The following is a 23,984-nucleotide window of genomic DNA, read 5'->3' as shown; positions in this document are numbered from 1 at the left end:
TTCCGGCTGCCTGTCCCCCTGTGTTAAGACCAACGCACACAGAGGGGCATGAGGCACGAATTTTATAGCCCATTCATGATGCTTGATTTGCGTCCACTGTTGTCCTCCCAACTTCTCCAAAGCCATGCAAGGCTGGGAGTACGTGAGGGCAGCAAAGAGGGCAAAAGGGGAGGTCAGCAATGTCTCATGGGTCAGAGAGCAGCCGCAGAAAAGCAAGAGCAGCTGGCAGCTGAGACAGCTGCTGCTTAGGGAGAAAATGGCCACTGAATTTGACATTACTTAATTAAGAGAGCACCTTAGCTTGGGTCCCCCCTCCTCGCTTTGCTTCTCTACATTGCAGCAGTGGGGGCTGGGCAGTCCCGCTTTCCCAGTGAAGCTCTTGGTAGCTGTCTCCTGTTCAGGCTCATTGAAGACACAATTAAATGCCTCTTTGTCTAGGGAGGGCTGAAACAATGCAAAAATGCCACCCAGGAGCCGGATCACATGCAAATGTGCCCTGTTGTGGCTCAGCCAGATGGTACAGGCACTTAGTGAGTTTCTCATACCAAATGCAACAGTTATGTAGGTTGTGCGTGTCTGTGTGCAAAAAAGAGAAATCGCAAACCCATCACAAACACCTCAAAGATGGCCACAAAAGCATGATCTTAAAAAGTGAATGGAAAACAGCCCTATAGGAAACATTACCCAGAGGAAAACACAAACCTGTGCTCAAAGCAAAATACTCTTACTAAGAACACAGGGGGGAAAATAATTGTAAACGTCCTTTGTAAATGAACAGAGTTGCATTAAAGAAATACCTGTCTCTATTTTTTCCTCTTTAAAGAAAAATCGTGGGATTTCAAGTTCTGTCCAATTCTCTTAAGTCAAAAGAGGTTGCAATGTATTTTAAGCCCCTGCATCACTTTTTTTCCCCCTCCATTGGTGCAGATACAAACTAAACTACTGAAAGGCCACAATCCAGGCTGGAGCAGCCTTTCTCAAAGCTAATTCCAAGCAAGCTTTAGTTGTGGTGAAAAGGAAAATCCTGCATTCTTTTGTTTTGTTTTGATTTGATTGTTCAAGCTGTACTGTCTCTTGCAGAGTCTGTATTTAATATAGGGCATCAAATTTGCACTATGATGTAAGAATGCTTCTCTCTGCATTCAAGAACACTCTTCTGGTATCCAAGAATTTTAGCAATTTCCAATGTATGCATATGAAACCGGTTGTTTTATCATGGGACAAGATCAAGCTGCATCTTTGTAAAAAAAAAAAAAAAAAAGGTGTTTTTATGAAAAGCATTCCTATTTAACCAGTAAGTTGCAAGCTTTAAAGGGAGAAACTCTACTGCTGGAAATATTTGAAAGAATCCATGAATATGTCTGGAGATGAGAAAAATTTTATTCTTTGCTATGGAAACAGTAGAAGTCATAGAGTGAAGTTCTGGCCTAATAAATTCAACAAGCATGTTACTGATATCCAAAGAGATTTCACTTAGTTTGTGTCATCAGCAGGCCATAAAAATAGACTTAATAGTAGTAAAATACAATCAGTGTTTTATTTCCACTTCAGATACCATGGACAATATTGTGTGACATTAAAAACTCTTTTTATTATCAGGTTTCAAAATCAAATTAAGATGATCAGATTTTTAATCACATACAACATGATGATTCTAAAAGTATTATTTCATTCAAATCACTGAGATATAGGTGTGCAGACCAATTTGAGCTCATACCTACACACCTTTGACTTGGATGCTCCATTTTGCACAATGAAGATGTTCCCAGCACTACCTAAATTCACACTGGAAACTGATAAATCCCTGAAGGATTGCTGAAGACGAGATACCCAGCACTTCTTTACTTCAGTCCCTTCTTTGCTCCACTATAACTTCAAAAGGTGGGATTTTTCTGGCTGTATCTGTGATACCTCTTTGCCTTCTATGGTAAATCTCCTTTTAGTTTGAAGATTATACCACTTGCAAGGCAGCCACATCACTTCTGAGCATCTTGTCTATTATGTGTATTATATCCTCTCATTGCTTCTGTAAGTTGTTGGATAACTTCTGATGTCACCTTTAGAGGCTTTTTGCCTCCAAAACTCAACAAATCAAAGAAAAACATCCCAAACCACTACACATGCTTGCTTCCCATTTGTGTGGCAATAAGGTAGGCCATGTTCTGAGCTCAGCTGTGCTATATTCACCTAGCTAATTAAACACTGTTAATAAGCATAGCTGTCTTATAGGGGGCTGTTTTCCCTGCCTTGCATGAGAGAAATGAAATAGCCAAATGCTATATGACATTCAATGCAATTTGGTGGTTAATACTCACTTATAGTTCTCAGTAAAATGACGTTCAAGGCTGTAAAATGTAGGTCTGTACACTTTGCTCTTTGAGAATAAAAATAAAAAGTTAAACAGAAGAAGATGAAGAAAAAATTATCAGGGAGGAAGACGATTTTGGATGGGTTATCTTTATTTATGTTAAGAGACTTAAAGGCAGGATTAAAACAGGCAGTGGAAGAATGTACATGTCTGCCAAACAAGTAAAGTGGGATATAAGATCCATATGGCAGCATATTAGGCAAATAAATAGGAAGATTTATTAATTACTGTTTTGCATCAAGCCATCTAAAAAGAATTACCAGAAACCAGAAATTTTGCAAAATAGGTAAAATGAACAGTATACCACTGGACAAAAAAAAAAAAAAAAAAAAAAAAAAAAAAAAAAAAAAAAAAAAGAGTCAAAAAAACCCTGCTTCTTCATATACTTTCTGAATGTACAAATTTCAGAGATTATGTTCTTGTTTTGCCATCATAATGTGATTTATAATTATACAGTTTAGGAAGAAATATTTTGGTTTTCAATTTCTGTTTTGTCACTGGGATAAAGATCTGCCCCAGCTCTTTTACTTTGAAAACTGTTACGGTATTTGTTTCATCAAGCAGCATTACAAAAGGTTAAGAACTGAATTATATTTGTGTTTTTCTTTATTGAACCCTTTGCCTTTGATAAGTACTAATCAAATCACAGCACTGAAATGAATCCCATGGCTGGGATTCATTACTTGGTTTAACAGGCTGCCCCGGGGAGTGGTGGAATTGCCGTTCCTGACAGTGTTCAGAAAAATGTGTGGATGTGACGCGTATGGACATAGTTTAGAGCAGGGCTTCGAAGTGCTGGGTTAACACTTGGACTCAATGTTCTTAAAGCTCTTTTCCAACCTAAATGACTCTCTGATTCTGTTCCGGGGACAGAAGGCCACGGAGCGCTGTGCTCGGGGCACGCGACGCTCTGAGCCCGGGGGCCGCGCCGTGCACTCAGCGCGAGCGGGCTCTGCTGCGCCCGCAGCGGCCGCCAGAGGGCGCTCCCACGCCGGCCCGCCTCTTCCTGCCCGGGCGACTGTAGGAGGGGTTCCCGGCGGCCCCCGCGCTTGAAGACTACATCTCCCGGCTGGCACCGCGCCCCAAACGGCCACCGGGCGCTCGTGACCACCGGGCGGCCAATCGCGTGCGGCCCGGGGTCTTTACCCGCCCCCGCCCCGCCCCGCGGTGCGTCCGCGGTCCGAGCGCTCTAAGATGGCGGCGGTGGAGCCGGTGAGTGCCGCGTTCCCTTCTCCCGCCCGCCTTTCCCTTGCCTTCCTCCCACAGCATCCTTATTCTCTTCCTCCTCGTCGAGGCGCCGCTCCGCCGGCCGCGACGGGCGAGGGCGCGGCGGGGGCCCGGCCGGGCGGGCAGGAGTCGGCTGGCCGGGGAGGCCGGCGAGGAGCGCACGCTCGCAGGGGCGGGGGAGGGGACGGCGGGCGCTGTGGCTGTGCCGGCACCGCCGCCCGGGTGCGGCGGCCGCGGCTCCGGTGGGGCCCGGCGGCAGCGGGGCCCGCGGTCCGGCGGCGTCCATTGTGTGGCGCCCCGCCCGCGGCCCCGGCGGCCGCCCGGCCCGCCCGGCGCATGTGGCGCGGTGGGGGTGGCCATGTTGGTTCCCGCCGCCGCGGCGAGCCGGGCGGCGAGGGGCGGCTCCTCCGGCAGCGGGGAAGGGCCGCGTTCCCGGCACGCTGTGCCCCGGAGAGAGGCGCCGCGGTGAGGGAGCGCGGGGTCGGTAAGTCACAAATGCGCTGCTGGGGCAGCCGCCACCACAGCCCGGTGGTGAGACTCGGCAAACGAAATCGTCTTTTCCAGATTGTGTCATCTTTTATTCGAGAGGATTTTTTTTTTCCTAACCTTTCATGATAATTCAGTGCTTCTTTTTGTTTTTTCCAGGTGATAAGCTATGCTCATGGTATTATGCTCGGTCTCACAAACGTAGCCCCAGCCTGCACTTCCATAATGAGCTGGAGCAGCTGGAAGTGATCCAAGTAGAGTTGTTATTCTAATCCCACATGATTGTGTATCATGAGGAGAGGACAGCAGAGGACTCTGTTAGGGTTTCAGGAAAACACAGTTAAGGAGGGCTGGTCTCTTGCTGCTGTGCTTACCAGTTGTGACTAAATAGCCAGTGTGCTGTTTGGAGAGGCCTTGTAACATTTAGAGAAAGTGAAAAAAAGTTTGAAAATCAGAGTTTTTAAATAAAAAGTAATTTTGCCATTTTGTGTAAGGGACACTGATTTTTCTCCTAATGGTTTTATTCTTTGAACCAAACCGCATATTTTTACCTATGAGGAAGAGATGGAAGTGGGCCAGCATTTGTAAATTGCATGGCAGCAGTTCTGTACAGGGAGAGTGTCAGCTATTAAGAGTGCAAGACCAGACCACCAGCAGCACTTTTCCCATGTTCTTCAGCCAGTGTTAAATTCTTTTTTTCACATCCCAAAGCCAGTCTTTGAGTTGTTGCCCACGTATCTAAAGATGAGGGCTTCCTCTCAGTGTAGTGCCTTGTGGTGACTCTGGAGCTTAGTAGGAATTGTGATAAATAATTTGCAATACAGCCATTAGAAATTGAAGTTACTCTAAAGGCCTGCACCTTGTGGCTTTCTTATCCATGCTGCTGGCACAAAAACTGTCTTTGCACCATTTTCTCCAATGACTCCATCAGTACTTTGGGGTAGATCTGAGCCTAATGTAGCAGAAAGTAAACGATTGGTTTTGCCGTGCTGTGTCCCAGCAAGATTGATTGCCTAGATCCAGTTCACTATCAGCAGTTGTGCTGAGCCCCTTATAGTAGAAGATGGAGCAAAGCTGACAACAGTTTAAGTAATTAATGCAGTTACTGAATGTTCTGCTGTAGCCGCAGTATGTTCGCATTCAGGAGTCAGCTACCACCTGTGCTTGCTTATTTTTAAATTGCAGTAAATAACAAAGTCTTTGTTTATTGTCCTTGTAGGTGGCTCCCTTCTGCCTAACCCTAAAGTTAGACGTGTGTAGTGACTGAGGTCAGAGGTGTTGCAGAAATACCGCGTGCTTTGCAGCTGAACAATTTAATTGCATGTGTGGTTAGGGATTACCTCTGGATCATAGGGAGGCCTTTCTGTTGCTCACCTGCAAAGTCTGGATCTGGGTTTGTAGGGATATCATCTGTAATGCTTTCCTGGTAGGAGAATGTGTCCAGAGAAATGAAAATACAACTGAGTAGGGGTTGGTTTTGGTTTTTAAATACAGGCTTCTACTAAGGTCGGTGATGTTTCTGGTACTATCATGGTTTCAAAAGTAGCATACATTGAAAGTCTTAAGAGGCTTGAAAAATGTTTGACTTTTAACAAATACAGAAACTTGAGAGTTCTGTGGAGAGTCCCATAATAATTGTCAAAATGCAAGATTATTCTGTATAAATACAGACCAATTGCACAGTGGTTTACTTCTCCACTGTAGGGAGGACTTAAACCTTTGTAACACTGACAAGTTAAAATTCTGTTTTTCTTGTGATGTCTAGGTTTTTCTTTTAAAAATAGTCTAGATTAATTTTTGAGAATATGCAGAAGCGTCACCTGTTAGAGTGCTCACACAGCCTTTGAGGATTAAATGTGATCAGATAACACCCTGCAAAAGTCCACAACAAAACCAGTAGTAATACTTTAGTAAACAGTAGTTTACCAAAGGTGACTTTAAAATGTAGCTGCACAAAGCCTGTTACTTCTAGGTGCGTATAAATCTTATCCCTCACTGCAAATTGGAAATGGCACCATAGCTCTTTTGTATTTTTGCTTAATGGTGGTTATTGTCATAATTGCAATTCTTGTGAATTTACCTCTTTTTTTTTTTTTTTAGCATACAACAGTGACATTTCATTTATCTGTAATTTGAAAAGTGCTTGTTTGAGAAGGTAATCATACATAGGTGGGAATCAAAACTTTATTTAAATGAAAATATCTCAAGGGGTTACAAACAGTGGTGTAGGACCTTAAAATTCTGGAAAGTTCATAATAGCTCCTAAAATTCAATGTAGGCTGAAAGGTATTTATTTTGCATTATTTGCAGACAGGTAGCATGTAAGTTTAATTCAGCTTCAGACTTGCTCTTGTTGCTGAGTATTTCTGCTGTAGAAGTCAGTGACCTTATCTGCTTGAAGTCAGTATAGCACTGAACTACAGTATTGTGAACACAGTTGCTTGCTCATTGCATTTTCCTGAGATGATACAGGATAGATGTACCTTTCATGCTGTTTTATAATTGAGAATATCTAAGCTTTTGAATTGTAAATAACCTATCTGAGTGAGTATGGAGCTTCCTCTAAGAGGAGTATGTTGCACATCTTGTAAATTTTTTGAGATAAACAGTTTTCTGAAAGCAATTTTGAATAATTACATTTCACATATCATATAAAATACCAAACTTACTTCAAAAAAATGCATAAAAATAGCATATGAAATCAAGCTGTGTTTCATTTACTGGTACTACCTGCAGGTGTGGAGGTACATGGGAAACTTTATGATTGAAAATGTGTCCTTTTGCAGTTTTGTAAAGATTAGTTTGAATTTTGAGGTGATAGAGGGGAGCATTAAATAAGGGATGTTGGTAGAGTGCCTGCATTTTGAAAGAGAAATACAGACTTTAAATGTGAATTAATGTGATTTTTTTTCCTCAGATAAATTCTTTCACTTTTGAAGTATTCTATAGTCAAGGTTAAACTTGAGTTTAGAAGCTGTTTATTATCTTGCAGTAGTCCTTGTTTCTTGAAGTTTAAAACCTGTTCCTGTATAGGACATTGGTGTTCGGAAGGTCTGTGTGATGTGCAGATGTAAGTGTGCTGTAACACAACTGTTGTTAGTGGCCTTAAAGTGCCAATTGTCCTTGATTCTGTATAGAGGATGTAAGGCAGAAAAGTTTTAACTGCTTAAGTCTTTTTTTTTTTTTTTAATAGAGGTCTGTTTCTCTTGTGCTCTGTGCTGTTCATCAGATAACCTATATGTATAACCTGATGCTGTTCATCAGATAACCATCCTTTGCAATCACTGGGCATACCAGTAGTACATCCAGAACTTTTTCTTTGAAAACCTCTCTTGACATTCATACATTCTACATTAAATTCTTTTCTGACGATTGAATGTGTCTTAAATTTTCAGCGATATAAAATTCTATCCTTTGTTGAACCAGAGGCTCAGTATACTTGCAAAATGTGGAGGTCTTTTGTGTAGGAGTGTTTGGGGAGACTAGAGGCTTTTGTTCTTTGACTTATCTGAACTGTTATCCCCAGCAGTTCTGGGAAGTTTTCTTGTCCGAGTGCTTTAGAACTGACAGAATGTTATATGTGGAAACTCATCCCATGGGTAGATTTTGTGTTCCAGTAGCAAAGGCAGCATCAGAGTGCAGACTGGGGTAAGAGGTGTTAGCACAAGGGCAACTTGCTTAGGCAGCGACAAAAACCACAAAGATACTGAGGTAGTTTGGTATTCCTTGTAAGCCATTTGCTGATGCTAGTTAGAAGTTTGTGAGTTAAATGGTGAAAATCTGACAGGCATTTTCATGTATATAACTAATTTTGCAGAAGTCAAGAGGGCTATAAATAGTCTCTGTATCTTTTAAATGAAGTGATATTTCTGTGAAAACCTTTGACCATGGAGGAAGTGTATGACTTTTTACTTAGTCTTTTATGCCTGTTCTCCTGTACACGTGTTCACTTCTGTTGCAATTTGAGGAGATGTCACTCAGTTAAAATCAGGTTTCATGCTTGTGTTCTAATAGTGATTGCCTTTCTAAAAATCTGTGGTGTTCTAAGTAATGATGAATGCAGTTAGGATAGTTGCTGTCTATTACACCTTGCTGTGTCACAAGTAGAAATCCTTTCTTTGTCCTGGTGTCTGGAAATCTACTTCACACTTATAAATTGGTAACAGGTGGCTGTTAGTACCTCTCTTCCAGTTGCTATTACGTGTACTCCATATGATTTTTACCACTGTACATTCATTCCTCAGAGTTGTGTGTCAAATCATCACCTGGCTTGTTTTCTTACAGGATGTAATAATTGCTTGTGGGTGTGCTTTAACCTTTTTTTTTTTTTCCAAAATGTTTTGAAATAAATAGCTCTTGAATTTTGTGCTTTGGAAATTATCCTAGCTCTAGTGTCATAGCAGTTACCCACAAGACCCCTAAGGAGCAGCAGGTAGTAGAAATTGTTTTTCCCAAGACATCAGGTTACTGGGGTGTGCAGTCTTCTTCTTTTGGAAACCCTAAACAGGAAGGTGAAAACTCCGGAATGTAACTTATTTTGGTTGAATGCAAGAAGACTTGGAAAGCCTCTTCCACTAATTAATTCTCTTAGCCTTCACCAAGAGCATGTAATAGTGCCAGGTTATGTCCTTTTGGGCCATAATTGTTGCACTCCAACTGGACTTGTTAAACAACTTCTGTAAACAACTAATGACATGAATGTGGTCTGGGCAGCACCTGAAAGCCCTTGGTAAAACCTAGTCAAGCTTCTTGTTCTCCTTAATAAACAAACCTGATGAAGCAGTTTTTATTGTAAATGCTTTGTTTCCTTCCTGGTGACATGCACACCTTTCTTTGATATGTTGGTCATTACGTGCTGTGGAGAAAGAGTAAATAACACCAATTAAATCTGCAAGTGTCAGAGTCCAAGTAATTGCAGATATACAGAGTCATTAAATGCTGAGTAGGCAAATGTTTCATGGATGTCTACATCAAAAACCACATGGGTGGTGAATAAATGTCATTTAATTATGTGCTGGTTTGTGTATGAGAAGTGGGATTGGCCATGTGAAACTTTCCAGTTTATCTGGTAATACTACCCTGTTTTATTACTTACACTTTAAAAGCAGCAAACTCAGTGGTTACTTAAGTGTATAGAGTCAATTTTAGGTTAAAGAATACATTAGTTACGAGCAATGGTAAAGTATTATGAATGATTTTTAATAAAATAGTCCAGAAACTGCAGGTGGAGTCAGTCTGACTTTGATTAATAGTGTTGCAATTGCAGAGTTCCAACCTGTGAATTGATAAAATGCAGACAGTAACATTTATTCATGTGGTATTTAAAGACTAGAATTCTATGTAATTTCTTGTAGAATTTCTTGGATACCTGGACTTTAAATACCAATTAACAAACTTACATAGTTTCTATTTGACTAATAATGGGAAGTGCTTTGGTATGCAAACATTTAATTCTTGTACTCAGAATAGTGAAAGAAAGGTATAAGATGAAAGGAAATAGGGGCTGATAGTGATTAACCAGCCAAAAATTAAAATGGTTATTTTTCTGTTTTCCTTGATGGCTGTGGGAAATAGAAGGAAGTAAAAATAAACTGATTTAGGCTTCCGAGGTCAGCCAGAAATAATGTTCTTTAATAATAAGTTCTGCTTCCAAATTTACACCTGGTGTGTAGGCCTATAGCTATCCTTGATGGGGCAGCCTGGTGCTGAAAAAGTGTCTTCTGGTGGCATAGTTTTTGAGGGGAGTGGCACAGTCCTGGGTCAAGGTCATAGTTAGTGGAGCCTTGGAGCTGAGCTGTCATTCTCTGTTTTGGACAGGAGCTTGAATAATGGTTAGTCTGAGTTTCATGAATGCCATGTAGCTTTCAGAAGATCTAAAGGGACTTGATATTGTGATGGCTTAAGTAAAATGCATGTGCTGAGTCAAATGTCTTCTGTTTGTCCAAAACCAGAATTTAATGTAATTGTATGAAGGATGATTATCAGTGTACCAGGCAGGTGTTGAGGCTCATTGCATTTTTCTTTTTGTCTGAATGTGCTACCTTAATCCTTTCTAATGTAGTCTTTTGTTAGAAGTTATGAAACAGTTTAGCCCTGCATGTGCTCAGTGGCTTTGTATTGATTCTTCCATTTTATGTAGTTGTGATAATTCTGGAAGAGTGACCAGGGAGACTTTGGGATTAGCTCTTTGTATGTTGAAAGCTAGTTGCAGAGCAAGCATGAGATTTTCAACTGAAATTGTTTTTGGAAGATACTCTGCATCTGCATTCAGCAAGAGTGAGTCTGTTATTAAAGTGCTTCCTTGGTGAATTATACAGCTTCTGTGCACTGTCTGTCTTGAATTGTTCAGTAGGATGGTTTTGTGTGATTCAAGATGAATGATACCAAAAATAAGTGAGGGTAAGACTAGCAATTCTATTCTAGATAGAATATTAAGAACTTAATAAGTTTTTTTGAAGGTCTGCTTAGCTTTTTATAGTATTACACTGGAGGAGATGTGACAGATTTTTCAACACTGTGCTTCTGTGGGTTTGTTAGTGATGATCCCTTTGGGAGATCCTGAGAAAGCATTTAGTTTTATTAGGAGGAAGGGAATTGTGCTATTGTACTGTCTAAATCAAAGCACTGGCCAAGTGCTCCTGTTAGATCTTCACATGTCAGTCTCTTCACTGTGAATGCAGGTGCATGTGAGTGTTCTGAAATACCATGAGGTGTTTTTCTAGGTGGGCTGTTAAACTAAAGCATACTTGATTATTTTCAACCATAAAGAGTAACTTCTCTGGTGTAAAGCATAATATCATGCTTAATTATGCAAAATATATTGATAAGGAAAAGAAAATCCCTGTTAAGACAGAGCTTCAGGTATTATCCAGGAGAGTTTGCCAGCTGGGTCTGTGAAGACTGAGCAGTGTTATCACTTCAAATTCACTTTTCAACAGCTTTGGTATGATAAATGTATGTGGAAGTCTGGAGTAAACTGTTCCATTAATTAAATTGCTTAACATTACTTAATTTACTCTTATGTTATTTTTTTCCTGTTAAAACCACGAAATTTAAATTAGTTTTTTAATACTAGTCTTACATTGCCACATTTGGAAATGTCTAGAGTATTTGGGTCTGCTGTACTTAGCTTTTATATATATTACTGAAGTGCTTTTTCTTTCATGGGGTCAGCTGTATAGGCATTTTTCTGTTAGCTCTTGGGAAGGAGCTACAGTACTCATTCTGTGTTTCTGTAATATTCTAGCATGGATTGCAGGTTAGGGAGGGATGGTGGTAACTGGCAGAGACACTTGGCCTCACAATAAAGTTTTGTATTCCCTGGTTTGAAGGAAAGGCATTAGAATTTCAAATCTGAAACAGTGACTTCTCAAACTGAATGACATGCCTGAGGGGGTTTGCATGCAAAGAGAATATAATTTACTACTTCATGTTGAAATATATTTAACACTTCTAGAGCTGTCTCTAGAAAGTTGAAAAATAACTCCTGAAATCAATCTCATACATACTAAACCAATAAGTACATTTATTTCAGTTGGAAATTTGAGAACTGATGCATGTTTAAATTCTGGTGTTTGGTTCATGATGTTGTAAATACAAAGATAACTGTGTACTGGCTTGGCTTCTAGCTGCTTGCAGTAGCTGATTTTAGATCTGAGATTTTTTGTTTTATCTTCTACTTGTATTAATAGATTTTTTTCTAAATAACAGTCTGTACACCTGTTTCAAATGATGCTCTGTCAGAAGCTGATAAAAATAATTTTGGTTCTGAAGTTATTCTCTGAATTTATTTTAGATGTGCAAATTCTAGATAACATAGATTGTATATTTCTAAAATAGCACTCAAAGTTAGACAAGCATGTATAATAAACCATTTTGGAAACAAAATACATAGGAAGTAAATCACTGTACAGCAAAATGCAAATTCCTGCAGTTAGTGTTTATTGTAGGACCTGTTCAGATGTTGAAGAATAAAGGGATACAGATTGTGCTTTTATTATGTGATTTGGGCCCACAATCAAGATAGATTGTAGGAACTCTTAGCTTCACCTTTTCTAAAGTAACTTTAGAGAACTAAATTACTTCAATAAAAATTGAGAGGGAATGTATTAATATCTCCTTTCTTCAAACAGGAAACCACTCCCAACCCCCAACCTGCAGAAGAGGAGAAAACTGAGCCAGCACCTAGTCAGGAGGTTGCCAGCCCTGAACAGTATATTAAACATCCACTACAAAACAGGTAAATGATACAGAAACTGACTGTAGTTTTGTCAGGGGTAGAAAAATGCCAGTGGCTTTGCAGCTCTTGTTGACCTTATATTCTTTAGCAGTATTTTGGGAATTCTCAGTAGTTTCTGGAAGGTTTTTGCAGTGAGTTTGCAGAGTAAGGAGAATCTGATCCAGATGTTAATATTCAGTCTTCTTCAGATAGTGCAGTTACAGAAGCTGAAAATCTTTGCAAGTTTTCAAAATGCTTTGAAAGAGCATGACTTTGCTTTTAGTTGGAGCCAGGCAGAGCTTTTGTTGCTTTTATCTGATGTGTTTTAAGAGGCTGAGGCGAAGCTGCTGCCCACTAGAACTGGGAAACTTTGCATTCTGCCTTGTACTTAGGAAAATTAAGGTGCCAGTGGTAAAAACTGTAGTTAAAATTATATTTCAAAATTAGTGAAAAATTCAAGCTCTCTTAGAGCTTCAGAAAGACCAGCTTGGAAGTAATTTTCTCCAAGTGAGTTGATGAATTACTGTGGAATGCTTAGTACTTACTGTTGGCAGGTACCTTTTACCAAGTGATACCTTACTCTTTTTCTAAGTTTTGAGCAAGTGTGGAAAACAATGCTTCTTTGTAGTGCTATGCTGCGTGTATCCCATTTTCCTTTTTTTTCTTTCAGCTTCCATCCTCCTTCTCTTTCTTCTAAACACTTTGATTAAATTGATGCTAACAGTTCTTTACAGGTGTTAGTGAGGCTATTACTTGAATTGAGTAAACTTTTAAAACTAGGTTTAAAGTGTCAGGAAGGGTCTCAAAACAACAGATTGACACTTAGTGACTTAAAGCTCTGCTGAGAGAAGATAAATATAGCCTGGTGCTAACCTGAGTTATTTCAACAGTGCTGAAATGATCAGAGTGGAAAAAAAACCCCAACTGTTTAAGTGCCTCATTAGATACCCTCTTCCAGGATTCTAAATTGCTGCAATGATGCTTTTTAGATTCAGAAAGAGCATCTTTGTGTGAAAGGTTCAATTTTGTCTTGATATTTGTACTCAGCAGAGATTATTTTTTTTCATTTAGTGTCATCTTTATATATGCTAATTTTAAAACTTGAAACAATCAATTTGTGGGGGTTTGAGGTGGTTGCCATTACTAAGCTTAATACAGCTTGCATTTTAAAATTTATGCTTTCCTAGTATGTGAATACTTGGGGAGCTTTCATGTCATACATAGCTTTGGAGTGATAGAATTTGCTTATGTAACCTTTATAAGGAAATTACTGGCCAGGGAGCCCAGTTTGAATCGTTGGTGTTGTTTTAGACCATAATCAGTTGTTTGTGGCAGAGGATTGCAGTTTAGCAGTGACAGCAAGGAGAAACATCTGAAGTTTAGAGTCTTTAAACAATTCCAAAGCTATTCAAAATATTTACCTAATGGATTGATAAAGTCTGCCACGATTCTTGTAATGGAAGCACAAACATTGTTAGTCTGTAAAGAATTGATCATGTAGCTTATTGATGAAAACTGACTTCCATGCTCATAATATATTAAGGTTTCAATTAGTTTGACTATAACAATAGAAATGATTACATTTTTAATATACTTTAATTTCTAGATGTTTTTATTTTGTTCTCCTTTAGATGGGCACTCTGGTTTTTTAAAAATGACAAGAGCAAAACTTGGCAAGCAAATCTTCGTCTTATCTCAAAGTTCGATACTGTTGAGGATTTTTGGGCGTAAGTAAAGATTTTTTAATATGCATGATAATTTTGGGATTTGTTGGCAAAGCTTATGTCCAAGTCAAAAAAACCATAAAGTACTCCATTAACTGCAAATTCTTGTCTGTAATCTGAAATATTTGCAAATTTGAAGGTGAAGTCTGTTGAAGAAAATGGAGAAGTTCTTCATCCTTGAAATACACATTGTTTTGCTGAAACACTGCAACACTGCTTATATTCATGTGTACATGACAGACATATAGAACATTTAATTTGTGCAGTAGCTGTCTCATAGTAATATGAACCTGTAAATTCTGGTGGCCAACTGATTGCTGTTTCCATGGCCCCACATTTTCCTCCTTGATTAAATTGACCACTGGCTCATGTTGCATGTTCAAGAGTGCCTGAATCTGGAGTGTAGTAGTTGAGACTCATGCAGATTAATGGCATCCTTGAAAAAAAATTGTTAGAGGTTACAGAAGAAATTACCTTCATTCTAAGTTGAAGGTCTGTGAGAGTGATTAGGCTCCAACAGCAATAAAAAGCCTTTGAAGGTGGGCCTGTGCTTTCCAAACACTTGCTTCAATCAAGATTTTGCCTGCCGTAATGCTGAAACATGGAGAAAATGCAAGTGCTGTGACATTGAGAGTGAACAAAAAACCATTATACATTTGATCTTAGTGTTTCATGCTACATTGAGTGGTAGGGTTCTTATTTTTGTTGCAGACTTTTTTGGATGTGGTCCCCATGGAGGGAGGTGGGGTCGGAGTGTAGTAATAGGACCCGTCAGTGACCCATTAGCACAGGGAGGAAAAATGCTTCAGCCTTTTCAGTAACTTTATTGGTGCAGTCCTGACAGGAGAATGGGATTCTGGGCTTGTAACCAGCTTTCCTGTTCCTAATGTGAGAGTGACTGCAAACTGTGGTTCACTCAGCTGACAGTGGTGGGATATGTGATGGGCAGCTGAGTTGTTTGAAACTCACTACTAAAGTTGGTTAAGGGTAAGTTTTTGAGCTTCTGTAACTGAGCTAGTCTTGGTAATTAGTGCATAATCTAGATGTCTGCAGTGAAGGTATAAAATCAGCCACCAGAAGTTAAGTTACACCTCCTTTGTGGTTGGAGTGGGAAATAGGTGTGTTGTTCTGGGGAGAAAATTTCAGTGTCAAGGTAAACATAAAAGAGGCAAACTGTTAAATTTGTAACTGGTGTTACAAATTCCTGTGTGTGATTTTGCATTGTTAGAACATCACAGTAATCAAGTTTCTTTTTGATGCTGATCTATGCCTCAATATTAGTTGGTCTTGGGCTACAGGTTGCTGTAATATGTGCAAGCCTCTTTCTGAAGTCTGACCTGTTAGGGGTGAAAAAAGGCCTCCATCTCCGTGTTTGAGAAGGAGACACTATGTACTCCTTTGATTGTTTTTCTGAATTGCACAGAATTTGTAAATTTAATTCTGAATATATGTTTTATTGTCTATCATCTGTTCTTGCCTTTTGAGTCCTTAATTTGAATTATCAGGCCTACAGCATTCATACCTGGAGTGCTGTATCAAATAGCAAGGTTGAACATGTCTCCTAAAAGAAATTCTCAGCAGTGCAAGTAGCCCTAGAAATATAAAGAGTTATCCTTATTCCATGAATGTATAGAATACACATGGACACAGAACCTATTGCCGTGAAAGCTCAGTGAGTTATGTTCCTAATAACTTTGAACTTCAGTTCTAAACATTAGAACTAGGTTTAGAAGAAGTATTAGAAATGAGTTTAAAAACAGTTGTGAAATTCCTATTCCATTCTGCTGCTTTAAGCCTAGAACATCTTAATACTGATACTTTTATATTGTTAAAAAATACTTAAGAAATCGGGTTGCTTCTGAAATAACTTTATTGCTCCTTAATTTTTGGGCTTTGGTCATATGTCTTAAATTCTTTAAGAATTTTGTACCTTAAAACAATGCTTAGTTTTTAATCCTGCTTTTTTCCCTCCAATAGTTTATACAACCATATCCAGCTCTCTAGTAATTTAATGCCTGGTTGTGACTACTCGCTCTTTAAGGTAGGTTTGCTAACGTTTTTTCTTTAGTTAAGGATGTTGATGGATGGTTTCCTGTCTAAGCAAGACACTGTCCAAATATTTCACTTAAGACATTTAGGAACATGGTTGGGAATGTCATAAAGGTGTTAATTTTTTTGAGGACGTCCCAAACAGTGTCTGAAAATCAGGTTGTCACTACTTCTGAAATTGGAAGCACTTGCTTTAACACATATTACAGACAGTAGATTTTAATCTGTGACTTTTATTAGTGTTTGTTTTACATTTGAAATGTTTGTGCAAACAATTAAGTGTAAATTTGTGTAGTATGAAAGGTGTTCCAGCTCTGTCACTTGATGTGAAATGAGTTAAAATGTCTGTGGGAGGCAGCAGTGTTGCCCAGTATTCCTTATGGGTGTACTGCTAGCCAGATGCACAGTACTCCTATTAATTTTTATACTACCAGGTAAATACTGTATTACTTAAGCATGAAATAGAAAAGTACACCCATTATGGACAAAAAGAACATGCTGAGGAAGTGTCCAGACTACTGAATAGGGAAAAGTGTACATGAAATCCTGCCTCAGCTGGGGTGAAGATCTGAATTGGGACTCTAAGTTACAAGCACTACCAAGAGGTTAGGATTTATCATGCAGCTTCCTTTCTGGATTCCAGCACCTAAATAGTCCCTGAAGTGCTGGTGCCTGGTTCCTCCTTTGTCCATAAAGCATAGCCGCAGGCTGGGGCTCCTTAGCAGACTGTGTGCACTGTTTGTAGACCCAGCAGCTTCACGTAGGGTTGCTTGGGTTTGGAAAGGTAATGGTATTCTAGGTGACTGAGAAACCTCAGTAGAATTTTAAGAAGTTGTGGGCCCTTCAGAGATTAGGATATCTATGGATAATGCTTGTATTTTTTGCATTAATCCTTAATTTGTGTTTTGAGTATGTGTATCTGGTCTCTGTTTGCTTGTCATCAAGCAGTAATAATTAACTTCATGGAACAGGTATGGAATTGGTAACTGCTTCAGGCTTCTGGGCAATCTCTTACTGCTGTCCTTCAGTTGTGACCTCTTAAAGGCGATGAAGTAGTTTAAACTTTGCAGCTGCCAGTGAGAGTGTTATATTTAATAAGTGAGATGACACCACTCCATCCTGCATGTTGAACACTTAGTTTTCAGCCATAAGTTTTGTTGTGCAATTCTTAGTGGACAGTTCTTAAAAGAATTCCTCTGTCTAGACAATTACTTACTTTTTTAATGACTTTTGGAAGTGCAGCATAGCTGGTTGATATGGGAGTAGTAGCTGGCTGCTTTGCTGTATCAGCACATACAGAATCATTTACTTCAGTGCAGGGCCACTTGCAAAATGTGAATCAGATCTTGCATTGAAAGGGTATATATTTTTTTTTTTTCTTCCCTCTCCCCAACAATGAAAATCATCTTATTTTCACCTTTATGTGAACAAAGCTCTTGAGAGAGACTGTCAAAGGTGTTTATTTCAGTGAAATAATCTGTATGCATGTGTGAAGTACTTGGCTGATCTTGCACTGAGTGCAAGACATAAAATAAGGACTCCAGATAAAATTAGCTGCTACATTCCTGTTTCATCCAGGGCAAAGCAGGTGGTTGTCTTTGCCTGTTGCCTCAGGATTTTTTTTAGTGTTATGTGTGGCTAAGACTTTTGCCTGTACTGTGATGCTTCTGTAGAACTAAAAATTCACTAGAGTGTACACTTGTTGTTTTGGAAGTTTGATATTGGGGTGAGACAGTATTTCTAGACATTCTGGTATGTGTCTTAAACTGTACACTTCTTTCTTAACCAACTATACCAGTTACCACTGGCCTTTTGGTGTCTCTTTAGGAAAAATAGAGATGGAGTCTGATTTAACTTGTGGCCTTTCTTTGCAGGATGGGATTGAACCCATGTGGGAAGATGAAAAGAACAAGCGAGGAGGCCGATGGCTAATTACACTAAACAAGCAGCAGAGACGAAGTGACCTTGATCGCTTCTGGCTAGAGACAGTAAGCACCAGGGGCAGCTAAGGGGTCTTATGTTTGTGTGAAAATACATTTACCTGATTTGATATTTGTGTGCTATGCTAGTCCAACTTCTTGGCAGCAGAGTGTCCTGTAGGGTTTTATTGACAGGCTGTATTTTAAACATATTTTTTCGATAGTGATCTTCATATGCTGTATTGTCTTAATACTTCCTTGTAACAGGCAGCAACAGGGAGAGTTCTGTAGGACAGATTAAGCTGTTCCCATGTAGTGTACAGAACATTACTGTTGAACTACTGTGAAAATAGTACATTGTCTTGAGTGCAACTTGCTGGTTCAATTGATTAAAAAATTTGTTTTACAAATACTTCTTAAAAAAGTGAATTGTTTTCAGGTTTTGGTTTTGTAGAACAAGAGACTTTCAGATGTACTTTTTTCCTTCTGTATTTATCTTAATGCTAGAGTAGGCAATAATAGCACATTCATCCTGTATATACACACTGTAAAAAATACTTCTTTTTTTCCATTGCTCTTATCTCTTTGGAATAGAATTGAATGGTAAATATATTTCTAGTGTGGATTGCAGTAAATGTCTTACAGAAAAATGTGTTGTCTAGGAACTGACTCAGAATAGCCTAAGACAATCTAGTGCAATCTAGGATTTAGGGACATGGATTGCAGACAGGACAATGCACAGCAGTCTTGACAATCTCATCTTTTGTCCTTGGTTTTGTGAGAGGCAGGGAGTATTGCACCCCTTTGAAAGGGAGAAATGGCCTTCAGAATCAAAGCAGAGGTGTCCAAAATGTCAGAACTTTCAGGATCTTTGTAGTCACTGTAGTTGTGATTGGAAGAGAGCCTTACAGTACTGGGCAGTGTGACTGCACGTGAGCAAATTAACATCCTGCTGCATGTACTTGGACTAATGCATGTGTGAGTCCTGACTGCTAATAGCCGTGACATATGGCTTGGAAACATGTAGATACACTGTGCAAACTGAAGGCTAGAGGACTCTGCTTTTTGCTTAGCAGTGAGCAATGGCACAGAGCCTAAATACCCAGGTGAATGTGATATGTGCCCTAAAACAACCCTGTCACTTCTAATTCCAGTAATTATCTGCAACCAATTTTCTGCAATAGAAATCAAAGCCTTTATAACTCCCCTTCGGAACAAATTTTTATTATGCTATAATGATCTTAACTGTGAACTAAACTTCATTTGAGAAGACTTTTTTCACTGTTGTGCAACATTCAAGAAAATTGTACCTGAGTAGTGTTTATTGAGCATGGAAGTCATCTTTGCTTGCATGTGAACCAGGACAGTTGGTCAATATTTTGCATGTCTGTGTGTGGTTTGATCTTAACCATTTATGGCTTGAATTACGCAGCGAGTGTGTGCAGCCTGCAGTTGGGTGTAATATTTAAAGCATGTCTAGTTATACCTGATTTATTCATTGGCACACTTTGTCCTTTTTGTATTTCCTTGAATAAGCCAGCCCTTTGGGGTCTGATGGGTACTGGAAGACCTGCTTTGCTTGAGAAGTTACAAACATGTTAAATTTCCAAAGGTTATAAGTGGTACCAGAGAACTGACATAATTGTAGTATGTTTAGTGTACTGTGCAAGTGAAGGAAACAAGTATCCATTTGCAGATTTGGTGTGCAGAAAGGTTTTTTTTTTTATTCAGCATAGTCTAGGCAAATCTGTCTTGAGTGCAAGAAACCCTTCGTTTTGAATATCAGGATTGCTTGTTTTACAAGTTTCAAGCTGAAGATTTTAAATACCACTTTCACAGTTAGCATGTTGCATGGGGCTGTGACCCCACTCAGTCTGATGTTCCTGCTTCAATTCCAATCTTCACTGCTAGAAACCTGGGAGGAAGAATCTTGTGTTACTTGTGCACCTGCATTGGTGTGTTGTATTAAACCCTGTTCAGGATCACTGATGCCCACTTTAGAGTTTATGGAAACACTGAAGCTTCCTGTGTTAATTGGAAGTAACATTTCATTGGGTAGCACTTACAGTCTGGCTGCAGTCAGATTTACAGTCTGCAGTCTGAATTGATAGACTTCAGCATTGAAATTAAACCTTATGTACCTGATGTTGTGCAAATAGTCCTTAACAGGTTCTTCCTAGATAATGGATGGGAACAGCTAAAATTTCAGATTGGTCCATCTGTGTTAAGTGTACTGTAGAAAGAAGAATAGTGCTTTAATTCTTCTCTTGTTTTGAATTGGGAGGATGGAGTGGAAGGCAGCACTGTGGGAATAATCAGCTGTGTCAGAACTTGCAGCAGGTGGCAGAGGAGGAGGAATGAAAAATTTAGACTAGAAGGAAGATGCCCTACTAGAGTATGTTCACTTGTAATATTTGGAACTTCAAGAAGACACTGCAATAAATAGAAAGTGATTGTTGTATGGCAAATAGCTGTAGGCAGTAAAATGTGTTCCTTGGTCCTTGTGTACACTGAGTGCTTGCTTGCCTACAGAACAGGATTCTGACTCTGAACTTTCTCTTTCACAGCTGCTGTGCCTTATTGGGGAGTCATTCGATGACTACAGTGACGATGTGTGTGGTGCTGTTGTTAATGTTAGAACTAAGGGTGATAAAATAGCAATATGGACAACTGAATGTGAAAACAGGGATGCTGTTACGCATATAGGGTAAGTAACGTGGTCGGTGCCTTGGCTGTATGGAGTGTAACCGTGCGTGTAAAGCCAGTTAGTTTGATAGAGGAGGCATTTCAGGCAAGTGGAGCCTGTGCAGAGCTGTATCCCAAGCTTAAGTAACTGTGCCAAATTATCTTCAGTTTTTCATTTCTAAACTGCAGAGAAGGTAGTGCAGCAGTACAGAGTAGTTACTAGCACATGCTCATACACAAATCTTGGCAAAAGTCTCATTTCACAATGAGGCATTGTAATTAGCAACTGTAGGTAATGTGCAATCTGTTCCAGCCTGCCAGTTTGTAAAGGTGGGTAGTCAGTAAGAGTAGAGCATTGATATGATTTTTTTTCCAGGAAAGTGATGCTTACAAACAAGATAGGAAAGGAAAGGTGCTGCAAGTCTTAAGCACAGAAGGATGTACTCAAATCTGGGGGGAAAAAAAAAGCTGTACAGTGATGTGCTGTGAAACTCTACAGGCGTTTTCCTACATTTTGCCTCTGTTTAAGTACAGATAAAGCAATGCTGACGATTTGTGGGTTATTTGACCTGCATGCTGTAGACTTTAAGTAAGCAAACAGTAGTTATCTCAGACTGAGTCTGTGCTATGGAAAATGCATGTTGTGCTCTAGTGTGTGGCAAGTATTACTAATTACACAGTTACTATTTACACAATTACAATTACTAATTACACAAGTATTTATTGGATTCTTTAGTACTGATGCTTTGGAATAACTTCCTGTTAAATTTGTCATTGTAGGCCATTTACCTCATGCAAATCAATGAAAATATTTGTCTTCCTGTCTTAAGCCAAACTTGAACTGTCAGGCATAGCTGCTTACTTTTTTCACTACCTGAGGACTCTTTTGACACATGCCTTTTTTTTTGGGCCTTTAAGAATCTGTCTGCCTCCTACTAACAATTTTATTATACAGTCATGTTTTCAGGCTTCAATGGTAAGTGTTTAATAATAAACAAGCAAAACTATGGTATTCATCTTCTGCTACCACAATGTTGCAATAAACCTAGTTGGCATCAGCATTTTAGATGGTGTTAACCATTAACTAAGGAGTTGACTCCTTTAGAGAGCTGTGAAAAAGTTAAGATTTTTGCAAACTGACACTAGGACCAAGGTAAGTTATGTTGCCTTCTGGCTCCTTTATTACCCTAACTCCAGACAGGAGTGGCCAATAGTGACTTGCATCTCGCTCTGTGCTGAGGAGCACTGTGTGTGTGTGTTTGTCCCTAAGGCAGGTACTGCAGCTTGTTTATCTTAAGACATAAGATCCAAGGTGGTTTTTCTTAAAGCTTCTGTTGGGTAAGGTGCCCATGACGAGGTCTGTGGGAGTCTGCTTTCTATTGGTAGTTAAAGGAAAGACAGCAACTCTCTGCAGCCACGATGTGTGGGGTGATTAAAACTGACTGTTCCAGGGGATTGCTGTTTTCTTTGGTTCTGGTGGCTTTATCATCTCAGTAGTTGTGGAATTGTGAACATGAGTTCTTCGTAGTTGTTTTGTTTCTGTATGTGGAAATACAGCATTCTGGTTTAATGATACTCACATGAATGCAGTATAGAGTCCCTGCATTTTGCATTTATTTAGGCCTGTTAATTTTTTTTTGCAAGAGCTTGTCCTATTATATGTGGTAAGTCATTTCACAAAACTTTAAGTGGGTTTTAGATGCAATACACTAGAAAAGATCATATTTCAAGTCCTTTTTTCATATCGGAAAAATTGTTTCTAAATTGGCAACTCTTTTTTTTTTTTTTTATGGTGTCCACAGATCTTAAAAGCAGGTGTCCTGATACTAATTCCTTCTTAAGGACTTTGCTTAAACTGTTGTTTTATTTCTTTTCCTCTCCAGGAGAGTATACAAGGAAAGATTAGGACTTCCTCCAAAGATAGTGATTGGTTATCAGTCCCATGCAGACACAGCTACTAAGAGCGGCTCCACCACTAAAAATAGGTTTGTTGTTTAAGACGACACCTTCTGAGTATTCTTTCATAGGAGACTGCGTCAAGCAATCGAGATTGGGAGCTGAACCAAAGCCTCTTCAAAAGCAGAGTGGACTACATTTAAATTTGATTTCCATCTAAATGTTGCTAAGATTTGTGAGGAGTCTCATTCGCCTTTGTCTTGTACTTCTATGTTCAATTTTTCTATTTTGGCTGAAGTAACCATTACCAATCGGAATTTTAGAACACTTCGCCCCCCCAAATCCATAAGTGTGTTTCTGGCCCACTCTGTAATATCTTGGTAGAAACATTACTATTGCAAAAAACTAATTTGTTTATCCACAGTATTCAGAAAAGAAGTTGCATTTCTGTACCTGCAGGAAATTATTCTGTTTTACATTTGCATTGTATGCAGTAAGATTTTGCTGGTTTGGAAAAGAGTATGGTGCATACAGTTTTCTAGCAATTTTTTATACAGCATCATCTTTGCTGTAACCTCTGCTGATGGCTGCTAGATTAATTTATTTGTTTTCCCTATTTGAGAACATTAGTGATATTTTGATTTCAGTTGTTTTTGCTCATGTAACATTTGGTGAAGAATCTGGGAGTATGACAAAGGTGGAATAAACATGATTTTTGTGCATTCTTTGGTAATTTTTTGGTTTTTTTGTAACATCAAAGCTTTGCTACAGATTTATGCATTTCAGTCAAATCAGTGATCTTTTTGTGTGATTTCCTGAACATAAATGTGGATTTTTTTTTTTTAATGTAACACCGTAATTTACATTCCTTACTAGAAATAGTATGTCTGTTTTTGTATCTTATGCTGTATTTTAACACTTTGTATTACTTAGGTTATTTTGCTTTGGTTAAAATGGCTCAAGTAGAAAAGCGGTCCCATTCATACTAAGACAGTGTACAAAACTGTAAATAAAATGTGTACAGTGAATTGTCTTTTAGACAACTAGATTTGTCCTTTTATTTCTCCATCTATACAGCAAGTATTTGTACCTCTCATGACAAGGCAGTCTCTACTGTGGCTTCTATTGTAGTGTCTTCCAAGAAAGATAAAGTTTGGAGCTATAGTCTGTTGAAACTTTTAATAAACCTATTAGATAGCACCCTAAATCAAAATGGAATTATATCAATGTGGCTACTGTTCTTTCTTAGTGGTTGGTGTAATTGATCATGGGTTTTGTTGTTTCTCTTTTTACTTCTGTTTTATGCCCAACCAAGAATTTTAAGGGTACACAGAAAGCTGCTTAGTTTCAGGTAGGAGCTACAGTAAAAGTGCTTCAGTGAGTGATTCTGCTCTAAGGATATAATGCATAAA

At 39.1% G+C, this 23,984-nt stretch overlaps 1 protein-coding gene across 1 annotated transcript; it reads left to right on the top strand.

Annotated features, from left to right (window-relative positions):
• Window positions 1–3,492: 3,492 nt before the first annotated feature.
• Window positions 3,493–23,618, top strand: EIF4E (eukaryotic translation initiation factor 4E). The gene is made up of 7 exons (XM_053976452.1): window positions 3,493–3,580; window positions 12,214–12,320; window positions 13,931–14,026; window positions 16,001–16,064; window positions 17,947–18,060; window positions 20,559–20,698; window positions 22,560–23,618. Exons 1-7 carry the CDS (start codon window positions 3,563–3,565, stop codon window positions 22,672–22,674), a joined length of 654 nt encoding a protein of 217 aa, XP_053832427.1. The 5' UTR covers window positions 3,493–3,562; the 3' UTR covers window positions 22,675–23,618.
• Window positions 23,619–23,984: the final 366 nt, after the last annotated feature.

This window comes from Vidua macroura, chromosome 4 (genome assembly GCF_024509145.1).
Source record: "Vidua macroura isolate BioBank_ID:100142 chromosome 4, ASM2450914v1, whole genome shotgun sequence".
Classification (NCBI taxonomy): Eukaryota; Metazoa; Chordata; class Aves; order Passeriformes; family Viduidae; genus Vidua; species Vidua macroura.
The sequence above is the reverse complement of the archived record's forward strand: the minus strand, read 5'-3'. Positions and strand labels throughout refer to the sequence as shown.